At 38.6% G+C, this 21,385-nt stretch overlaps 3 protein-coding genes across 3 annotated transcripts; 1 reads left to right on the top strand and 2 right to left on the bottom strand.

Annotated features, from left to right (window-relative positions):
- The first annotated feature begins 503 nt into the window (after nucleotides 1-503).
- LOC113685428 (salivary peroxidase/catechol oxidase) lies at nucleotides 504-8,050 on the top strand. Its single transcript, XM_089190049.1, has 8 exons — nucleotides 504-572; nucleotides 2,355-2,841; nucleotides 3,050-3,810; nucleotides 4,143-4,321; nucleotides 5,071-5,384; nucleotides 5,883-6,139; nucleotides 6,812-7,151; nucleotides 7,427-8,050. The coding sequence occupies exons 2-8, from the start codon at nucleotides 2,360-2,362 to the stop codon at nucleotides 7,497-7,499; spliced, it is 2,406 nt and encodes an 801-aa protein (XP_089046175.1). The 5' UTR covers nucleotides 504-572; nucleotides 2,355-2,359; the 3' UTR covers nucleotides 7,500-8,050.
- A 1,067-nt stretch (nucleotides 8,051-9,117) lies between these two features.
- On the bottom strand, nucleotides 9,118-12,855 carry LOC113684903 (low density lipoprotein receptor adapter protein 1). The gene has a single exon (XM_027202322.2). The coding sequence runs from the start codon at nucleotides 10,517-10,519 to the stop codon at nucleotides 9,473-9,475; it is 1,047 nt and encodes a 348-aa protein (XP_027058123.2). The 5' UTR covers nucleotides 10,520-12,855; the 3' UTR covers nucleotides 9,118-9,472.
- A 748-nt stretch (nucleotides 12,856-13,603) lies between these two features.
- LOC113684910 (DGAT1/2-independent enzyme synthesizing storage lipids) lies at nucleotides 13,604-21,319 on the bottom strand. The gene is made up of 8 exons (XM_027202333.2): nucleotides 21,041-21,319; nucleotides 19,386-19,553; nucleotides 18,593-18,666; nucleotides 17,981-18,103; nucleotides 16,850-16,913; nucleotides 16,250-16,325; nucleotides 15,525-15,588; nucleotides 13,604-15,158 (listed from the first exon to the last, which is right to left on the bottom strand). The coding sequence occupies exons 1-8, from the start codon at nucleotides 21,249-21,251 to the stop codon at nucleotides 15,042-15,044; spliced, it is 897 nt and encodes a 298-aa protein (XP_027058134.2). The 5' UTR covers nucleotides 21,252-21,319; the 3' UTR covers nucleotides 13,604-15,041.
- Nucleotides 21,320-21,385: the final 66 nt, after the last annotated feature.

The following is a 21,385-nucleotide window of genomic DNA, read 5'->3' as shown; positions in this document are numbered from 1 at the left end:
AGATTTAGATACAACTAGCTCGCTGAATTGCTGTTTTTTGAGAAGTGTAACGTGATTGCAAACAACAGTTTGCAATCAAACTAAACTATAAGAGTTTGCCCAGAAACGATTCGTCAAACGGTTATCAGGAACGTTAACAAATCAACACCAACCAGGAAAAATCACCCAGTTGAACAACCACAATTTAACAAATAACGAGAAAGCAAATTCAAATATTAACTCGTCAAAGTAATCAAGTTTGATAACACATGCTTGACGATTGCGGGAAATTTCGCTAAAAACATCGCAGGAAAAGCGACTCTGTTATCGCACTAGAAACAAACGAACCTCTTCAAACAATTCGCGTGTACATGGCCCACGTAAGGGAGTTGATGCACGCACGAATATTCAAACAATACAAATGAGTTTCTTAATTGAATAGCTACCAAACAATTGGGCAATAATGACCTCAGAAAAGTTCCGGGTTGTTGGTATAAAATGAGCAGTTTAAAGCAAAGGGATTTAAGTCAGAAACAGGGAGTTCTACCAGAAGCAGCCGGCTTTTGAGCAGAAGAAACGAAGGATTATCAGAGGTAACTAAAAATCTCGCTGAATTTTGGGTATGACTGCGATCATATGAACAAAAACAAAATTAGTTGGTAGTAGTCTGTTAGTATACGCCGAACAAATTTCGTGTTTGCTCCTCGAGCTTAAAAGTCTTGGTAGCTTTAAGAAGTTGCACCTACAGCACTTCACAGACATCTTTCAAGCTTTTTCAATTTGTATCAGATGACCTTACAGCGATAAAATCCTTACGACTTGTCAGGCCTCAACTTATATGGGTACCTATTGAGAGTGTGACCTACATATGTATTTTTACCAAGTTTGAAGTCCGCGGTTCCGCGGTTCCACGGTTCTACCTTCAAATCTTATTTAATCTCAACCAACATCGATTAAGCTGTGTGTTTGTTTTCGCCTCTTACTTTCATGACTTGATTCAGCTGTCCTTGTAACATTCCGTTTTGTGGCTTTCTTCAGTGGAATTCCAAAGTGATGTGAGCATTTTGAAAGCGTTTTGCTTTATAAGTTGTACTTGATCACCTTCTACATATCGCCATTGTCTAGCGATTTTCAAGCCTAAAAGTAGATTCTTAGAACTTATCGCAGAATTGTTTTTTAAGAATTCGTTTAACATCCCTGAAGTCAATTTTCGCATATCGCACTTACATGTAATTTCTGCTCGACGAGTCCTGTATTAAAGGAAGAATAACTGAAAAAATTTCCATAGCATTCCACTTCAGAAAAGCGAAGAAAAACCTACTGAAATTTAAAAGTGGATATAGTTTGAGGTCCCTTTTGATTGCTTAGACAAAGATGAGAGTCGATCAACTTCGTTGTGGGTTTTGCAAAATATGACCGTGTTTGTTTTCTCGGATAGTAACTACCTCCAGTGTATTGCGTGAGCAGGGCACGAAATCTGTTCACTTCAGAGTTGACGTTTCATGCCGTCGGCATTTTCATCAGGCGTTGTGCGCGCAACAAATGTGTGTCACTCAAACAGGAAAGAATGTATTTTCGTTATGCTTGAGCAGTTAACTGCTCACGCGATGATGAAAACAAACGCATTAGCAGAAACACTTTCACATGCATTTTTCTCGCATCGCATACCTCTTTAATCTCTGTTCTTTTCATTCGATGCTACTTCTGTCGGAAAAAAAGAGAGCAAAACCGGAGAAAATTTCCACCATTCCCCCTCTTAGAAAAGTGAATAAGTGCGTGGCTAAATGCCATTTGCTAGGGTGACCTCATGTGATATATGATCCAAAATGGCCGCTATCGGATAATTTGATCGCTGAAGTAGCTGATACTAGCTTCCACTTTGCCGACTCAAGATCATGTATTCATGAGTTTCCGATGATCACCACACGGTAAGATTCCCTTGAAGGGTCATGAATCCAAAAACAAAAAAGTAATGAACAAATGAAATTTGCAGAATTTACGGTTGAGAAGCCGTTGATGTAGAAGTTCATAGGTGAAATTTTAGGATTACTTCCATTTTGAGAAATTAGCAAGAACTGTTAGAGAGGAAAAAGTTGGTGGAGGACAAAGTTTTTTCATCCATCATACAAATGTTTTGAAAGTGTCAAACTTTACATTTTTCTTTTTAAACAAACGACAACCTTTTCAATTTCGCTTTGTTCTTTGCCACTGCCTTCCACCGTGACATTTTATCCCTCTCAGGGTCACTCACTCAGGTCATTAAAAGGGCTTATTTGTATTCTTGAGTAGAAAGTGTAGCAAAGCTTTTATCGATGACATTTTCGAAAGCGCTCAATTTCGTTACCTGACATGTAACCTTTTCCTTTTGACTTTAGCGAACATGGTGGGCCATATCCACAGTGGATTGGTCCTATTACTGATCCTCGGTTTGGGGATGACGTCTTCTTACATTATTGATGACCCATACCCGTCCAACGAAGAAATGGAAACAGTGGAGGACATGACAGATGAGATGACAAAGTTAGACGAAATGAGCGCACGGGGCATAGACAAAAAACGAGAACAACAGTTAGAAAAGCGAGACGCCAAGACAATAGTTGAAGGGAGAGCTGACGCTCTTAGAAAAGGATGCCAAGATGAGGCCGAAAAAGAGTATGATGAAAAAATGCTGGCGGAAAAAGAAGAAGGGAAGAAAAATGCCCTACTTAAACACTACATATCACTACAGCATGGGGAAAAATCTCTCCAAGAAGGTAAAGAGTGGCTTCAGGCAAAACAAAGTGAATTTATTACTGTTTGCCTTGTAAGAAAACTTTGTGAAGAGCAAGAAGTCCGTGCAGCACTTGAACTTTCTTCGAGTAGGTAAGGACAAAAACTATTGTACAGCGTTCGTTAGATTATTAAAAGTTTTTGATTTCTATCGCGTGATAGTTGAGGGTAGAGAAATCAATTATCACGCATAGAGATCGAGAGAGAAAATCCTATTTGTTTCAGTGTAAATCTAGTATGCGTGCTTAAGTACACGGCCTAAATGCTCTAATGCTGTTTGTACTCCTTAATCTCTACACAGTGAAGAGAAGGACTGCGCATTGGACATTTTTAGGTTATTTGAAGGCGACGTACACCCTGATGAAAACATAAGGTGCAATCCAAACGCTCGTTTCCGAACAGCCGACGGAACTTGTAACAATTTGGATAATCCTAGACAAGGAGCAGCAGGTGATAAATTTCAGCGCCTGGTGGAAAATGACTACGCAGATGGCATCTTGGAACTTCGCGCAGCAAAGGATGGCTCAGAGTTACCGAACGCGAGGACAGTGAGTTTGGAAGTCCACGGAAGTAACGCAGACCGAACCAATCCTGATTCTATGGTGCTCACCCACTTGACAATGAACTGGGGACAGTTTATGGATCATGACCTCACGCTAGCAGAGTTTCCGGGTATTAACTGTGAACCTCCAACCAAAGACCCTGAGTGTATCAACATTGAAATTCCAGAAAATGATGTCATATTTAGGTCTCAGGGTGTCTTTGATATTGAAATGGAGCGAGACTCTGCTCACGTACCAGAAAGGCTTGGCAAACTTGCTCCACGAGAACACACCAACAGTATTACAGCCTACATTGATGCATCCAATGTGTATGGCTCAAGCGAGGAGGAGGAGGATAATCTTAGGGCCCCAGATGGGTCATTGAAAATTATGAAACCACCACACGGCTGCCCTCTGGGCGACCTATTACCTGCAGCTTTCCCCGAAACGTTTTGCGAGTCTGTAGATCCAAACACACCTTGCTTTTTGGCAGGAGACGAGCGCGTAAACGAAAATCAAGGTAGGGAGAGTACTTAATAGTTCACCAGAGGCGAGGAGGGTCCGGAGTGAAGAAGGAGGGAAACGTGTCGTCTCGTTTAGGGCTGCAAACGAAATGTCATCTTTAAAGGGACGAACAAAGCTCGAGCCATACCCAGACTAGGTCCATTCACGGGAATTAATTTAAGGCTTTCTGACAAGAACTCTTACGTTTCAGAACTTTCAATTTCTAAAGGTCCCTATTGGCTGCAAACCCGCCCTTATAGCCTTACAACTATTACAAAATTGAAAAGTAGACAGTTTATAACGATATGCTGATTTATTTCCTTTTTTTCTACTTTTTTTTTGTCGCAGGTCTCATGTCAGTTCACACTCTGCTTGTTCGTGAGCACAATCGAATCGCAGCTTTCTTCAGTAAACGTACTCAGTGGAATCCAGAGCGAATTTACCAAGAAGCAAGGAAAATCGTTGGCGCGATCCTACAACACATCACATACAACGAATTCCTGCCCTTAATTTTGAGCCCCAGGACGGTAAGAAAAACGCTTGCGTTACAGTAATACTGTACTTAAGAGACGAGGCGACTATGTGTTCAGCGTGATTCATTCTCGAATCGGTGCTGCGTTTTCGGGGTGGTGCACGTAACCCTCGAAAAGCTTTCCTGAATCCAGTAGGATAGATGAGTGGTAGAAAACTGTCAGAATTGCAGAGGGCTCATCTCCGATGGAATTGCATCCGTCTAGAAAGAGTAATAACGGAGGATTCTGGGAGGATCACATGGTTTTCAGTGGAGGGGGGGGGGGGTCAGGAGTCTTTAACACAGATTAAAGGGGGGACTATAGAAAACTGACTGCCAGTGAGGTGGGATGAGTAGAAAAGTACAGAGCCTACATCAATATCAGTATCTGGGCAACTGCCCACCTACCCCTCCCCTAACCCAACATTAACCCTAACTTGTTATCAATTAACTGTTGTTGGGTTAGGGGAGGGGTAGGTGGGCAGTTGCCCAGATACTGATATTGATCCCAGAGCCTTATGGGATGACCAGGTGTATTTCATGGTGACAAAACCAAAACGGTTGGTCCCTAACTCATAATATAGCAGAAGTAGAACTATTTCTGTTAAAGTCTGAGTTTTAACCCCCACTTTAACAGAGCCGCACGCGAGTTGCACGTATTCTATTTCATTCTGGTTAATGGTGGGATATAATACTGCATTCGCATCAGAAGTGATATTAAATCAAATTAATGGATCTTTTTGTTTGATTTCCATGTGCTTCTAGAGAAGAGACTTTAATCTGATTCTGGAAAGAGGGACAAATTATTTTGAAGGCTATAGCGAGGATGTCAACGCCCAAATGACCCAGGCCTTCTCAACGGCTGCATACCGCTTTGGCCACAGTTTGGTGCAAGAAGAGTTCAGACGTTTTACTCAAGATGGCTTTGAACACATATGTGACAAAAATTCAAAGGCAGAGTACCTGCCTATCCAAGTGAGGGATTTTGGCAATCCAATTTTCCTTTATCAAAAGTGTAATGGAGGAGTTGATGCTATTTTTAGAGGCCTGATGAAAATGCCTGCTGCAAAAATAGATGGGTGAGTGAAACTTACAAAGCGTTAACTGATTAAAGAAAAGTTCCGAGGAATTTTCAGTGGAGTGTCAAAAGTAATCGGGATTGCTTTGATTAAATTTGCCTCACTTCGCTGTGTGATTGGTCCAAAAACCTCGCACTACCTTCTAAGCCAACAAGAATCAAAACAAACACCAATTGTGACTTAGTCACTTGTGGTTTCCCGCGCTTGATGTTAGTTTGAGTTCTTATTCTCTCCTAGTGATATTATCCTTTGTTGTGCTTGGCTTCTTTGGTTACTTTGGGTTGGTTTTATGACAGTAAATCGAAAAGCGCTCCATTTGGGTAACATGAGGTCTGGAAGGTTTGATTGGAAAAAACCCCGTGCGAAGCAAAATTTGCCATAAAGCTATGGACGAAACGACACTATAGGGGCCTCTGCCTTCATTTTTGGCTTTCTCTTTGTTCACTTTCTTCTTCCATGTGTAAGGACCTTCACTGATGTTTATTGTTCTTATTGTAGGCGTTTTTCCAGCGCGGTGCAAGAACACCTGTCGCGAGGTGAGGGCGATATCGCCGATCTCATTTCCCTCAACAACCAAAGAGGTCGTGAACATGGTGTTCCTGGCTACACAGTGTATCGTAACCTCCCTTTGTGCAACATTGCACCAAAGGTAAATAGTTTCGACGACCTTAAGAAAGCTGGCTTTGATCCCGAGGACATCAAAAACCTCAAAAAAGTGTACACCCACGTCGAAGACATCGATCTTTTTACCGGAGGTAAGTTTGTTACTAAGAAGAGAGCGCTTTTTGAACGTCGTAGAGAATCATAACCAATGCATTAAGGCCGATCAGAACAAGGGAAAATACCGCAAGCCGAGGAGAATTCAAAGTAAAAAAAATAAGCACGGCTGCCTAAGGCGGAAAGCCATTAAATTCTTTAACAGTTAGTCAGAAACGATTCGATTTTCATTTGTTCATTGGAGAACAATGAGTCAGAAACGAAATTCACTTATGGGCTGAAAGCTACTGGTTAACCTGAGTGATTAGTCTGTATGGGTTTCAACTATTAAAAGATTAGCCATCGAAAACGGTGAGAGTATCTAAAGGCAAGCTCGTTAGAGAGCCTTTACTTAAGTGTTTTGAAAAATCACTTCTACACAAAAATTTGGATAAAATAGTACACAAGACATTGTTGATGTCTGAGTTCTAATGTACAAACTAGCAGTAGACTACACTGAAAGGGAGAGAGTGGTACGAAAACAGCGCAAATTTATATTTCCAAAGCGTTGACTCAAATCATCATGTCAAGGGGTGAGGTTTTCCTGTAGCTTCTCTCGATTCTCAGTCACAATTTCTACACTCTAGAAAGATAATAAGAATCCAAATGCTAAGAAAATAACTACACTGCGCCACTACCTCTCATAATGTTTACTATTTTGCCGTTAACAGCAATGTTGGAACCTGATTCCGTCAACGGAGGGCTCCTAGGGCCAACCGCTCAGTGTATCATAGCAGATCAGTTCAATCGCACTCGATCGGGAGATCGCTTTTGGTATGAAAACGAACCAGATCCAGAAAAGAATACCGACAACACAGCGTTTACGCGATGCCAACTTCGCCAACTCAGAAGAGCTAGTGTGTCCAAGCTTATCTGCGACAACATGGACTTCATCCCTGCAGTCCCGAGGTTTGGATTCATACAGTCCAAGACTCATGTTGATTGTGATAAGCTTCCAGAAATGGACCTTAGCTTGTTCATAACACGCAGATGTAATATCCCAGCCAGAAGGTAAGATAAATATTCGTCATTCAATATCATCCAAAATTGAGATCAAATCGACCAATCAGGAAAAAGGTCAATTTCACATTACTAATGAGAAGTCAAAGGTGTAAGTTTTACATCTGATTGGTTAAGACTTCATGGCAGTGCCAACGAGTCCTCTTGACAATTCTTATGGAATGGTTGATCTTAAACAATGCAGACCTTCTGCTACCCCGCAAAAAATTGCTGGATGACTATAATTAAAGCAGTTGCTAACCAGCATATTCTCGTTCTTTCTTTAGTGATAGCGTGAGTAATGATAGCGAGAGTGGTGATACCGAAGTGGATGACTACCGCTTGAACGACGAGTTGTAAAGGTCACGCCGGTGGAACGATGGAAACAGAAGAAATAAAACCATTTTTTTTTTGCCATGCGTTTCACAACACATTCATCACATTCACTTCATAATTAAGAAGAAGCAATTTTTGTGCTGGGTTGAATACGTTTTCTGCGCGTGTTAGATAGCTGTAATTTTCGCGACAATCGTAATGTTGTTTGTCTAATTTAAACTTTAGGAGAAGCTTTGAGAGGCCAATTTTTCATAAATATCTACCTTACCAACTCCTGATCATATTTATTTTAAATTGGTTGCGATTTCGATATCTGACTTTAGAGTTTCCAATTAGACGTTTCTTCTTTAAAAGGAGCGTTTGCTTGGCAAAAACAATTTCTTTAAAACGTATTCAACCAAATGCACATGAGAAGTAACAATAATTTTTAAGGCTGCTGCGTTCTTTTTTATTACTATTATTTTCGCAATAACTTTTTGGAACAAGTTCAATTCAGTAACCGCCAGGGAATGAGTACACGGATGCTTTGTAATCATGTTTGAATACATAATAAAATGATGAAAAATCTTTCATCATGAGGTATAGACGTCTTGTTACAAAAGAACTCGGAAAGGTTCTGGGTAGGAAGATTGGACCTCAGTTTGGAAGAGATTCGTTTCTTACGTGAAATACTCCTTCCGTTTTCATCTGGGATTAGTCCTAAAAATTTGCTCCAGAAATTTATCATATTTTAGTGACCTGTGGTGGTGTAACTATGAGCGTTTATTATAAGATGCCCATGAAAAAAGTTAACCCTTTAACTCCCACGAGTGACCAGGACAGAATTTCTCCTTACAATATCAATACAATATCAAGGCAAGTGATGAGATAAACAGAAACATCAATTAAGGATTAGTTGATCCAAAACTTATTCTCCCTGATAACTTTAAGTATTCCCATTACCTGTTTCCTGGATGTTGTACGAATATTGTAGGGAGAAGTTACATGTTAATCACTTCTGAAACTTAAAGGATTAACAGCGTTCGGTCAAAGGTCTGCGTTTGTTCACATCTTACAATGCTGATATCCTAAGATATTGATAGCGGATTCGGGCCGGATTTGGGTTGAAAGAGTCATTGTCCTGGCTCGGTGTTGAGCTGAATGCACAAACAAAAAAAGAAGGCACTTTAACCCTATAACTTCCAAGATCTGATCGTCAATTCTCCCCTCTAGCTACTACACATCTCCTTGTAAATTGATTACGAGAATTTGGTGTTCAATCAAGGCAATAAATTGTATCTGATGAGTTTGAGTATTCTCACGACCTGTTTGTTGTGTAATATATGGATACTATCGTGAGAAGTTACAGGGTAATCACTTCTGGGAGTTAAAGGGTTATGACATCTTTTGCGACACACGGCTCAGTCTCAGCGGCATTGCCACGACCTTCCCTCCCCCACCCCCCTAATGTAGGATGCAAGAACATTACGGGTCTATCCCTTGCAATTATTCCTCACAGCTCACCCGCGCCTATTTATGCTCCTCTTTGGAGAAAGGCACAGCGACAATGGAGGCTCTTTCGATTGATTTGGTTCTCTAGAAAATCATTTTCCTCCTCTGATTTTAATATATTGCATAAGTTATGTGGAGAGCTGAAACAAGATCAAAATTCCAAAATGTTTTTATTTTGTTACGGATCATTCAAAAAACGTTGTCACAATTGGCTCCTTTCTTTTTCGAGCGGTTCGGTACATTCACAGTCTAGCTGAAATTCTTTCAAACATTCCTTACGATACAAAAATACTTGTCGCAACATAAACGACTGAAACTCATTAAACAGTTTGGTAACTTCTGGAGCACATTGCGGGCATATTTAACCCCGCATTTCCTTTACTAATCACAATATTTTCTCCGACTGCGTGAGAAATTCGCAAGCGTCCACCCTCTACGATTTAACAATAAATAACTTGTTACTTTAAAAGAAATCTAACTAAACCATTCGGCCAAGGTAAAAGTATTCAATAAATCGTCGGGCGAGAGTAGTTTTGGAAACTGCCCCACACATTCGGAGTACTGTCACAACTTTGGAAGCCATGAAACATATTTCCGGGATGTCTGCTTGACGGGGCTACGAGCGCAGAGTTTGAGCGACACTTCGACCTCAGTTCAGCAAATTCTGTAAACTCTTCTTCCATTTCATCACCCTTTTTCATCTTTGAGGGATGCAGCGAAGACGGACGAGTTTCTGAGTCAGATACGATTGACGCATTCGCTTTAAAACCGTGTGGGGGATCCGACGCGCTCCGCAAGCGGCAATCTGCAACACGTAGAAGGTTCTTATTCTGTTTGGGTGCCATTGTCTTCGGAATTGTCTCTTGGACTGATCGAAATCCATTTACATTGAGCAGGGGAGATTCTGTCCGCGAAGTTAATGCACCATTCAAATGTTCCGCTTTCGCTTTCGCGGGTTGCGCTCCGTCCAAACACTCACCGCCTATTCTATCCAAGAACGTGCTTTTGTCCTCATCGTTGCGTACAAGCATTGTGTTGCTTGGCAAACCTCGTGCCAGTGACGCTTGATAACTTTCGTAATTGATCGTGAAAGCCAGAGAAAGGGCCTTGAAAAGTTCTCGTGCCTTGGCTTTGCTTTCGCACGTGAAGACAAATGCCTTAAATGGACTTTCTGCCCTGTCTCGTGCAATGAACACAAAAGCTTTCTCGTGAAAGTTGTCGATGTTACAGAAGGTTACCTTAGAGATCGGGAAATTTGCGATCAGTTTTCCGCTCGCTTCCTCGCTGACGCTCAACCTTTTCGAACACAAGTTTAGGATCATTTTCTTCTGCGTCTTACCGTTGCCATTTTTCCTCTGCTCTTCAAAGACTGTGGCTACGGGTTTTTCTGTCTTTCCACTGCCAGTCCCGCTTGCTCCCGCAACTTCTGCGGATCCAATGTATCGTACGCTGTATTGTACTCCAGCAATGACTCGATCTTTCTCGTCCGCATCACTGCATGTGAGTTGTTGGTGTCCTTTGCGGGCAAAACTCGGGCTCAGTTTTGAGAACATTTTTCTACTTCTGACTCGTTGAAGGTCTGGCGCTTATGGAAGGTAGGTCCTTTTAGAGCATATGATCATCGCAACGCGACGAATGCACTTATAAGGGCAGAACAAGTGAAGCATGATACTTTGTTTATGGTTCCACTCTTACGTGATGGGATTACAACCGCATGCGCAAATGTCAAAGCCTTTCATCGATCCGTTTAAAAAGAGATTAAGCTAAGTGTCAACACGAAACTATTTGGATAAGAATTTTCCAATACTCGAAGTAAAAACAAACATTTTTGCAATGCCAAAGCACTAAGTAGTGAGAATCTACTAAATTTCCCTGCTTCAACCAAGAACAACGTTCTTACAAATCGAAAAGAGATGAAACACAGGAAGTGAATTTTCAATGAAACCTATTAGCTGGCATGTTATCAAAACCGCCAGTTCTTTTGGTTTCCAAAACTGTTGTGACGTAAATTCACATGATCAGATTATTCCCCCTATGAAAGTGTCATGTATAAGGAATAAGGACGTCATAAGCTTCAACCTAGTGCGTGGCACTTTTCCGACATTAAGTTACATTAAAAATTGTATCACAGGAACTTGTGACGATAAATGCAAATGTTTCTATGCAAGACTTTTGAAAAAAAAACTGCTTCCCTACGAAGCACTGTTACGTAAATACGTTTCAAAGCGGGAGAAATTCCTTAGAGTGATTAAATTTTTGGCTCCAACAAAGCAGTTATTGAAATGTCAACACGACATTCCTTTCATCCTCCATGAATTGAGGATGAAAATGAAAGTTCAATTGAAGCACGTTGCTGAAAAATTATCATAAAAGAACCACTAACGTAGCACCCGTAAGGAGTATTGAAACGACTAAACTATTTTGCCTCTCTTATTTTCTATGGAACAAAAGTTAAATCCAACGAAAACACAAAAGAAAAACAAAGACAAAATACGGCAGAGTTCTTCATAAATTGGATCGCGATCTTCCATTTACCAGGACGAACAGGGATATACTCGCCGACATGAATAAAATGACGTCATTAACAGAAGACGCAAAATCCAGTACGGCGATAAGAGCGTATATGCGCACATTTCTATTAAAAGAAAGCAACAAAGCACCGAGTGGAAAAACCTTGCGCAGCTTCCCGGCTCATCTCTGCAATCTCATCAATGTGCGCACAAAACTTCCATCTACACAGTCTAGCACAATCCTGAAGAAAAAGCTCCAAAATAACTCTCCGAAAAATGAGAATCCATAATGGCTGTTGGTATATGTGAAAGAGAAAGAACTTCCTAATTTTCGCATACTATTAACTTGTTAGCACGAGAAGCAACGCTGAAAACATCCTTCCACAGAGAACTGAAGGCAAAGTTCCATTTTTAGGAACGCCTTTTGGCACGGAATATGCTATCGAAATAGCGTAACGCCCATCGTCTTATTTAGAAATTGGATTAAGTTGAATTACAGATTCCTTTCAGGCAAAAAGAAATCTAGTCAAGTAGATTCCCTCTCCACAGAAAAAAAACTAATCACAATCATAAGCAGCTGCAAAAAAAAGCATTGAATGCTCTGGAATAGGATGTGCTGTGCCTTGTACGTGACCCCTAATGAAAAACAGGAAGTAGCAAAATAACCCTTGGAAACTTATCTAGCATTTTCCGCCGTTAAGGCGGACAAACAAACAGATATTAATTAACAAAAATTGAGTGACGTCACGGCTACTACACGCTGGTTCACTAACTGCGCCTGTAGATTGCTCTAAGCTGTGCTGTCATCCAAAGCTGGACCTCATAACCGATTGGGCGCTAGTAGTGATATGGTATGCTATCAGAATGCGTTTCACAAGTTCTGATTCATGAACGTGCACCATGGTTCACGAATCATTTAGAGATGCTGAAGGATTGATTATCTAGAAAATGCGGAAAAAAAAATCACTCCTTAAGAGCCTGCGCCGAGTCTAACTTGGTTGACCAACGCATGGGAAAGTCACACACTGCGTTTCCTTTTCAATGCCTTTAAAGTTCCCCTCTACTTTCCACTCCAGCGTCTGAACTGAAAATTTTCAGATGTTCAACGCACATAATAGTTTATCTCAACCTGTACACCTCTCAACAACAGTACATGCGCGATACCCATTTTGTTCATTATTGCAGTCTTTCGACCGATCCTCACTTTTAAGGATTTTGAGGCTGTTAAAAGGATTACGACTAGATTGGTTTTTAGCAATACTTTTCAAGGCAGAAGTCCAGCTCTTCCGTTTGAGATTACGCCGTACAGGATGGCGGAAAGTAGCCAGACGGTATCTTGCTTTCACTTCATACTTCTCGTCTCACTCACGTGTGATGCTCACCTCTTTCAGCATTCTTTGCTTCACTGCACGACAGAGGAAGCCCAAAGAAGCGGATGTCGTTTCTACTGTTACCAACCCACAAAACTTCCTGCCATCTCTATGTTCCTGCCCTCCCACATGGGCTTCCAGTCTTAAACTAACATCCTTATGCATGTTCTCCGTACTGTTCTTTACACATTTCCTAAGTTCTAACAAGGAGAATTTGTGAAACCATCAAGAGCTTCGTTAATTGCTGATCGTTTCCTTTATTCGCGTGACTTAAACATTTGATTCAAGGCATAGATTGTAAAGAGAAATTAGAACCTTGTCACTATTAGGGATTGAAGGGTTAACAGAAAGCGCTTCTACGATACACGATTGAGGATTTAAGTATTACGATGGCTCCGAAGTTTTTAAGATCCCTCGAACATTGAATGAACAAGGTAATCCACCCTTCAAAACCGCACAAAATCAGCCGACGAGAGAGGAAAAATTTCAGCTTTCTGTCTACCTTTTTATGTCCATACTTAGTTTTTGTTTCTTCAAAGCAGCGGGATAAAGTGTTAGCAACAAGGCGAGCCCTTATTGGCTGAAACAGCATGGTTTATCAAAGTACAGGAGCACAGCAAGCTAGGGTGAACTGTAAATGTAAGATTTTTGCTTCTGTATTTTTGCGAATGTGACCGAAATCAAACATTACTCATGGCTCAAACAAACGCCCAGTCCTTGAGAAGCGAACGTTAATTATCAATGTGCACAACCGATGTGTAATCAGTCGAGGGAGTGTATTTGTAAATAATAACAATGATCATCATCATCATTGCAATAACAACAATAATAATAATAATTGGTAATAGTTGTAATTTCAATAATCTGGCATTCTATAATACAGTATGTGATTTTGAAATAAACTATAATTACGTCAATTTAATTTTGTATTCGATAAATATAGAAAAATTTAAAGATGTCGGATTTTTCATGTGTTAAAGTTTTTATCTCAACTTTTTTTAAACCGTTATTAAAGCATCATTTAATAAATAATGTTGAGCTATACAGACATAAAAAATATTGAGAATTAAGAACTAGTGATTCCTCTCCACTCAACAAAAAAAATCATTATAATAATTTTCAAGATATAAAGAGGATTTCACATGCCCATGTGGAGATGCCTTCCTATCTTAGAGTGCTGATGGCACCATGAGAAGATAAAATTCACATCTCCCAGTGGAATGAGACAATTTCCCATTTTAAGGAAATAAAACACATTTTCCATTTTGTAGCAAAAAGGCTTAATTCATTTGTAGTAATATTGATAAAGTAAGGAAAAAAAAAACACTTTCAAAAAAGCATCATCAGGGGTTTATCACTTTATATTTGAAAGACAAGTGCAGAGAGTTCGTGCTGTTCTGAGGATGTCATATTTTGGAAACTGGAGAAAAAACTAGGTAATAAATTATAAAATGAATTATGAATTGATGAAAGTAAAAATTTCAAATTAAAATATGATAATTGCAATTCAAGAGTGCTATGTCCCTATGCTGTACATGCACACTAAAGTATGAAGTCACTTATTTACTTTTGAGAGTGGAAATGTACAAAAATATAATATATTAATTTAAAGATTGTTACATACAAATATATATTAAATTTTAGTATTATTCCCCAGCTAATAATTGCTTTTCTAACTGAAAACAAATTATGTGATAATTCAAAATATGCCCTTTCTTTTTCTGTTCCTATCTAAGAGAAATAATTTGTACTGTCAGAAGTAATATAATAGACCTCTGGTTTGTATGTTTCATTTACCAATTCCAAGTCTCAAATGAATTCCCAGCTTTATCTCTTGTAAATTATGTGTTAACATGTACATGAATAAGTAGAAATTTGAAAGATAAAGTTCTCTAGAGTATTATCACTTGACCTGGGGTGGTAAATGAAACATACAAACTGAAGATATCTTTTGACTTCAGTTGCACAAATATTTAATCAAGCATGTAGCTGGCTCTGAGATAAATATCACCTCAAAAATATTAAGTTAATATTAATCACGATCAATTCATTTGATTCATTAATTTTGTTTCCACCAATCAACATCAATCATCATCAATCAATCATCAATCAATCATCAATCAATCATCATCATTGGTCAGGATTCACTGTTTCACTTACTTGTTATCATATAGAGGCCTGAAGGAAATGTTAATTTACTTGGCAATTTTCACAGAGCTGTTTTTCAATTTCCATCTGTCTTGGAGTGCTGTAATGATGCTACCAGGTAACTTTTGGTGGGTCAGTATCAGTTCTTGGATTCCCTTCTGAACCTAAGAAAAAGTGTTTTAGCCCCTTAACTCCCAGAGGTGATAAGCAATGTAACTTCTTCCTCTAATATGCATACATTATTCAGAAAACAGGTAATGAGAATACTCGAACTTTTCATGTAGAAGTTGTCATCTTGATTAAACACCAAATTATTGTAACTAACTAATAAGGAAAAGTGTAGAGGCAAAAGGGAGAATTCACAATCTAATCTTAGGAGTTAAAGGGTAAAACAAATTGGTCCTAGTTGTTTGAAGATTGAATGACCATAGAGAAATTCACTGAAATTACCTTTTGTAATGGAAATGTCACATTAAGACAAAGCAATACAAGGAACTATCACAGAATCAGTACAAGAGTTATGTCTGTACCTTCCCAGCTAATTCATCACTGGTCAATTTAGAATCAAAGTAAATAGGATCTCCTATGAAGGTTCTAAAATCAAAAAAAGAACAAAGAACAAAAAGAATTCAAGGGAAATCGGTTGAGTAAATGTGGGTTCATATTACAAAAACCCCTTCTCAACACTTAAACCTTTAACTCCCATGAGTGACCAAGACAGAATTTCTCCTTACCATATCAATACAATAATGAGCAGACAAGTGATGAGAATAAAGAAAAATCTTAATGAGGGGATTATTAGTTGATTCAATACCAGATTCCTCAAACTAACATCGCAAAAACTATATGGCAGACAGTTAGGAGAATTACTAATGAGATCTTGGGAGCTAAAGGGTTAAACCTTTAGAAAGGTAGCTAAAGCTAACCTCTACTAAGAAGAGCATTCCTCACATGTGATATTCAGCATAGACTTCAAAACAGTTTCAGTGGTAGTGAGTCACAACGTAACCCTTGTCACAAATGCTAAAACATTTGGCAATGAGCACTTGTTAATGAGGAAGCACAAAAAATCAGACCACAAATATTGAACAAACAATTTCAACTTGGAAAGAGTTTTACAGCTTACTCTGGGAACTTAATTCCATTTTCAAGCTGACAGATCAGACATTGTAAAATTTGGGTAAATTGGTCACTAATCTCCTCCAATCAGAGAATCAAGTCAAAATTTTTTACAACAAGCTTTTAAGAAATATACCTCAACTTGACAGGAAAACCACCATACAGTGGAACAAGTGGTAGCTTTGTCCATTCATATAACTTTCGAAACCATTCTGCAAGATGGTCAATTAAAACTCTTATCATCTTTAAATTAAGATTAACTTGCGATGAAACCATGTTGTATTCTTATAATGCTCTTCATAACTATACCGGTAACTATTCAAGTCAGAGTGGGTCTAAATCAAAACAAACAATCAGGCAAGAGTTTCATAGTAATTGTACAACCTTACTCAAGATTAAAACATGATACTAATTAAAAGTTTCAAACGTGGTAAGTCAATGATTTACCTTAGGGAACAAAAAAAGCATGATATTTGGACCCACTGAACCCTAACACTGGTATTGCTATTCTTAAACCTGTTCTCTTTACATTTCCTACTGTGCTGACATAAAGGATTTGTTTGACAAAAACCAGCTTCTAAAATTAGTAATAATGTCCTTTGTTCTCATGACTTTCACATTTGATTCAAGGGGAATACTATAAAGAGATATTAGATGCCAGTGACTCTTAGGGGTTAAAGAGCTACATTAGTTTTTTCTTCCTTCTCTTAAAATCATAAATATCCCTTGTACTCACTGCGTCCAATTTGAATGGAGCGGATGGCTTCTCTTACATTCTGTGTATAAACAGGATAGATGGGCTGTGGAGAGAATGACAGAGAAAAACCTGCATAATGTAAGAAACATGGAAGTGAGCAGTCATCTGCCCCCCTCTCCCCTTTCCACATCCTCCCATCCCAAGTAACTTTGCCATGCCGATGTTGTTGATGCAAAAGTTACGAAATGATATTTCGTTTACCAAGTGTAAGCGAATGCAACTGGAAGCTGCATTAGTTAAAAAATCTGAACTGACATAAGTTCAAAATCAGTCCAACTCCAACATCAAAACAAAAAGTTCACTACAATATTTCACTAATTTTTTACATGGAGCAAAGTAACTTTTGTATGGAGCAAAGTGACTTTGATTATGGAGCAAACTGACTTTTGATTAAAGCGAAGCGACTGGGGACGAAATGACCATGGGGTGAGGTGAAGTGACTGGATACCTTTCATGTTCTAAGGGGTAAGACTGTGGGGGTCCTGTATGAGAAGGGGGCTGAAGAAGAAGCATTTTCCTATTCTCCCTTAACCTTATAACCATGATCTGAATTAGCTAAGATGAATTTCTTTCTGACTCTAACCTAGAAGCCAGGATGAACTTGAGACCCTATTGGGAGGTAACTGAGTATCCCGTATCCTTTTAATATTTAGCCTTAATATCCCTTATCATGTTAATTCCACTGTTTTGTTTCCCTAAAATCTCTCAGTGTAGCCTAAATATCCCATATTGCATTAATTCCTTGGTTTGTTTCCCTATAATTTCACTTCAATACCCTGAAATCTCTAGTTTAAATACACCACATCCCATTAATTTCATCCTCAAGTATCCCATTTTTTACCCAAATGTCTTGTATCCCTACACCCCTAAAAGGACCTTGAGCTTAAAAGGTTATGCCTTTTTATAATTGATAACAGTGGCTGAGGTGAAATTGTGCATTAAAATAGTGACAGGGCTAGAATTTCAGCTTGAAAACTGAACCGCTTTTCTTATATGAACTGAATACCAAATTCCACCAGGTAACCACACCAGCCAGGGTGCTAAACAGACCTGAAATGGAGAGCCTTTCAATTTCCCTAAAGCAGAATGAATCTGTGATTAAATACTCACCACTTTGGCCTCAAGAGCTACTTTGGCAAATCCTCGCCTTCCATTCCATATCATAGTGTAATATTCATCAGAAAACAAAGCTTCCCTAACACCTCCTGGAGAAATGGCCAATAAGTCACCATTCTAGAAAAAGAATTTCCCTCATCAGTGAACAACAAGAAACTTAAAACTATGACTGTGCACCTTTTTTTTATAATGCCAACTAAAAGTAATTACGACAGCCTATTATATTTTTAAAGGAGGGTGCATGGCAAAAAAGCCCTTATTCCAGGTGATTAACTTGTAACTTCTCCCTAAAATAACCATACATTATCCAGCAAACAGGTAATAAGAATACTCAAACTTATCAGGTAGAGGTTGTTATCATGATCTTACACCAAATTCTCTTCACTAATTTATAAGGAAATGTGTAGCTGCTAGAAGGGAGAATTAAAATTAACACACAGAGTAACCTTGGATCTTAAACTTAGAGATGTTTATTGAGGGTCAAAGACACACCTAAATCAAGTTCAATCCTGGGTTCTAGGTTATCACTGAGAGTTAAAAAATTTTGGTCTTCTATTAATAAATTCAAATTAACTTCTAATCATCATTTATCAGCAAAATTCAAACCTTTAGAATCTCCACACATTGCTCTCTGGAGCGTCCTTCTACAGCTCCACAAACTTCGAGAAGCAACTGAATACCTTCAAGAAAATTAGGTATAAATAAGGTTAAAGGATATGGTGTAGTAACTATCAAGAAAAGAGTTTAAAGGTTCAAATTTTTGTAAGGGATCATTTACTGCATATGAGTGTAATGTATGTCTCAATCTGCTGTTACGACAAATTTACTTGATAATCAAGATTTTAATTTCACTCTCACTCACAGGAATTGTTCATTAAGCTAATGATTGGGCAATGTCTTTTTCCTTTGTTATTTTATCAATTGTTTTCACTCAAATTTACAAGTTAGTTTGATATATTATTATGTGTGTGTAACCATCAGAGAGTGCGGACAATGTTTCTGAGTGATACAACATTGTAAAAAATCAATAGTCTCATATCAGTTTTTTGCTGTTTTGCTATAACATTAAGATTGATTTGAAGTGTCCTGTTTTTACTGATGTATAGGAAAGAAGTATATTGATTTTACAAACTTAATTGCACAATAGATAATAACATGTCATAGTTAGACAAAAGTTTTGAAACATTCTCTACATGCCCAAATCCATCCATCCACAAACCTGCTCAACAACTATTGAAATAGTTTGAATGTATAAAATTCACCATAACATATCTTTTCAAACCTGTTTTGATTTTTCCATTTTCTTTTTTCATGCCACTTTCCCCAATCCTCCCCAGATCAACAGTACAACTGGTAACTAAATATTATTTCAGCCTAGCAGGCCATAACAGCACAATACCTGGTATATGAAACAAAAATGTAGCTGCCACATTCCTCAGCCTTCTCTTTTTGCAAAGCAGTAGTCTAGATAGTATGTAATACATATCCAGAGGCAAGGCCCCATGATAGTATATCAATAGTGCTGGTCCTTTGTCTGGTAACTTCTCCATTCCCACAAGGTCATAACCTTGAATGAAATAAAACAATAATTGACCTCAATTTTTGTAAAATTTCATAAGGTAGAAAACTGTGACAAAAAAAATATAAAGAAAGAAATTAGCTTTGTAATGAGCCTGGAACAAAAAGTCAGAGTTCAATCAGAATCCCCAATCAGAATCAAACCCCAGACTTTTTTGTGTTTGGCAATGATCTCTCAGTGAATTAGCTTCAACTTTTTACCCTCCATAACTGACTGATATGTAACTTCTCTCTATAATATCCATACATTATCAGGTAAAGAGGTGATGAGAATATTCCGACTTATCAGGTATAAGTTATAGCTTGACCTTACACCAAATTCTCCTAACTAATTTACAAGGAAATGTGTAGCAGCTAGTGAGGAGAATTAACAATCAGATCTTGGGAGTAAAAGTGTTTAAAAAAAGTCAATCTCTTCATAATAATTTCTTAGTAGAACATCAGAAATCAGAAATGTCAAAATTTTAATTTTTTTTGTTTTCCTCATATTTATGTACATATAGGTTATTTGGTTTAGGAACATAAATATTACATAACTTTCCTCTCTAGAATATTCATTTCTCTCAGTGCCCTTTACCTTGCTTTCAGGCAAATGAGGAATCAAATTTCTAAGGATTTACTTTTCTCCCATTGGTTTAAGGATAACACTCCCACAGCACGCCCCTGACCCAATGACCCAGCAAGAAAACATGAGCTACTGGGAGAAAAATTTGGCTCCAACCTGACTAAAATCACACCAACAAAAATAACTCAAAGGAAAACAGCTTTTTATGACAACTCAATTTGTGTTTTCATACAAGTATTGTAGCACTGAGTCAATCTCAAGAAATGGTTTTAGGTAAATTGATTTTGAAAGAGACCTCTATGAAATATTTTTTTTGAGACCTGGGTCATTGGCACCCTCTCGTGTTTCCTGTTTCTCAAATGAACGTGATGGTTAAAAAAAAAAACATGCAGAGATTAACCATCCTTAGTTTACAATATAGCTGTCTTAAAAAGTAGAATTACAAATACTTTTAGGTTTTAAGTAGATTTAATTCATCATGTATAGCATGGGCGGTAAAAAATAAGGAATATTCTATTGCAAAACTTGTAAGTGACACCCCTATGAGAGATCACAGGATTTCCGGCTCTAGTTTCAAGAACGCACACAAGCTAGCTTTGGCCATGCAACCGGTAAGAAACATTTTAACGTATGCACCCTACGTAAAATTGCTAAGGTTGACGAGCTAGCCTATTTATGAGGCTACAGATGTATATTACTAAAACGAATAGAAATTGTTTACGTTCAATAGCTAAAACGACTGTTTAGGGAAAATCTGCAAAAAAGAAGAAAAAAAGAAAAGCGCAAACTAGAAGAGGCAGCAAAATACATGTGCGTATGTGCATCGCGCACCCATGAAACCTGTCTACTATTTATCAATTTCGCGAAGCACTTGCAAGAAATACCTCCGTGACTAAAATTGTTTTTCTTACCATGCCAAAGGGAGCCATGCGCATCGAACACAGCTGCAACCGTTTGCATTGCACCGTCCCAATAATTCTCTGAGTATGCGTCGAAAATCTCGCGCCGTCTGTGACGATAAACGTGCAGAAAAACTGCAGCGCCATACATCATGATAAGCATTACAACTGGATAGACAAAGGCCACGACAAAAGGCGAGAGAAGGACCATTAGCCAGTCCATGGTTCTACTGCGCGACCTCACTTAACTACGCGCGGGTCGCGGTCCCGGTGAGATTTTTATCTTTTGGAGAGGAACCTGGTCCTCACTCTCTAATCAGTTTAATCAGCTGAGATGAGATGTATCCCGTCATTTCA

Source organism: Pocillopora damicornis, chromosome 12 (assembly GCF_964200805.1).
Source record: "Pocillopora damicornis chromosome 12, jaPocDami1.2, whole genome shotgun sequence".
Lineage (NCBI taxonomy): Eukaryota > Metazoa > Cnidaria > Anthozoa > Scleractinia > Pocilloporidae > Pocillopora > Pocillopora damicornis.
Note: the sequence above shows the minus strand (reverse complement) of the source record. Positions and strands in the feature narration are given on the sequence as shown.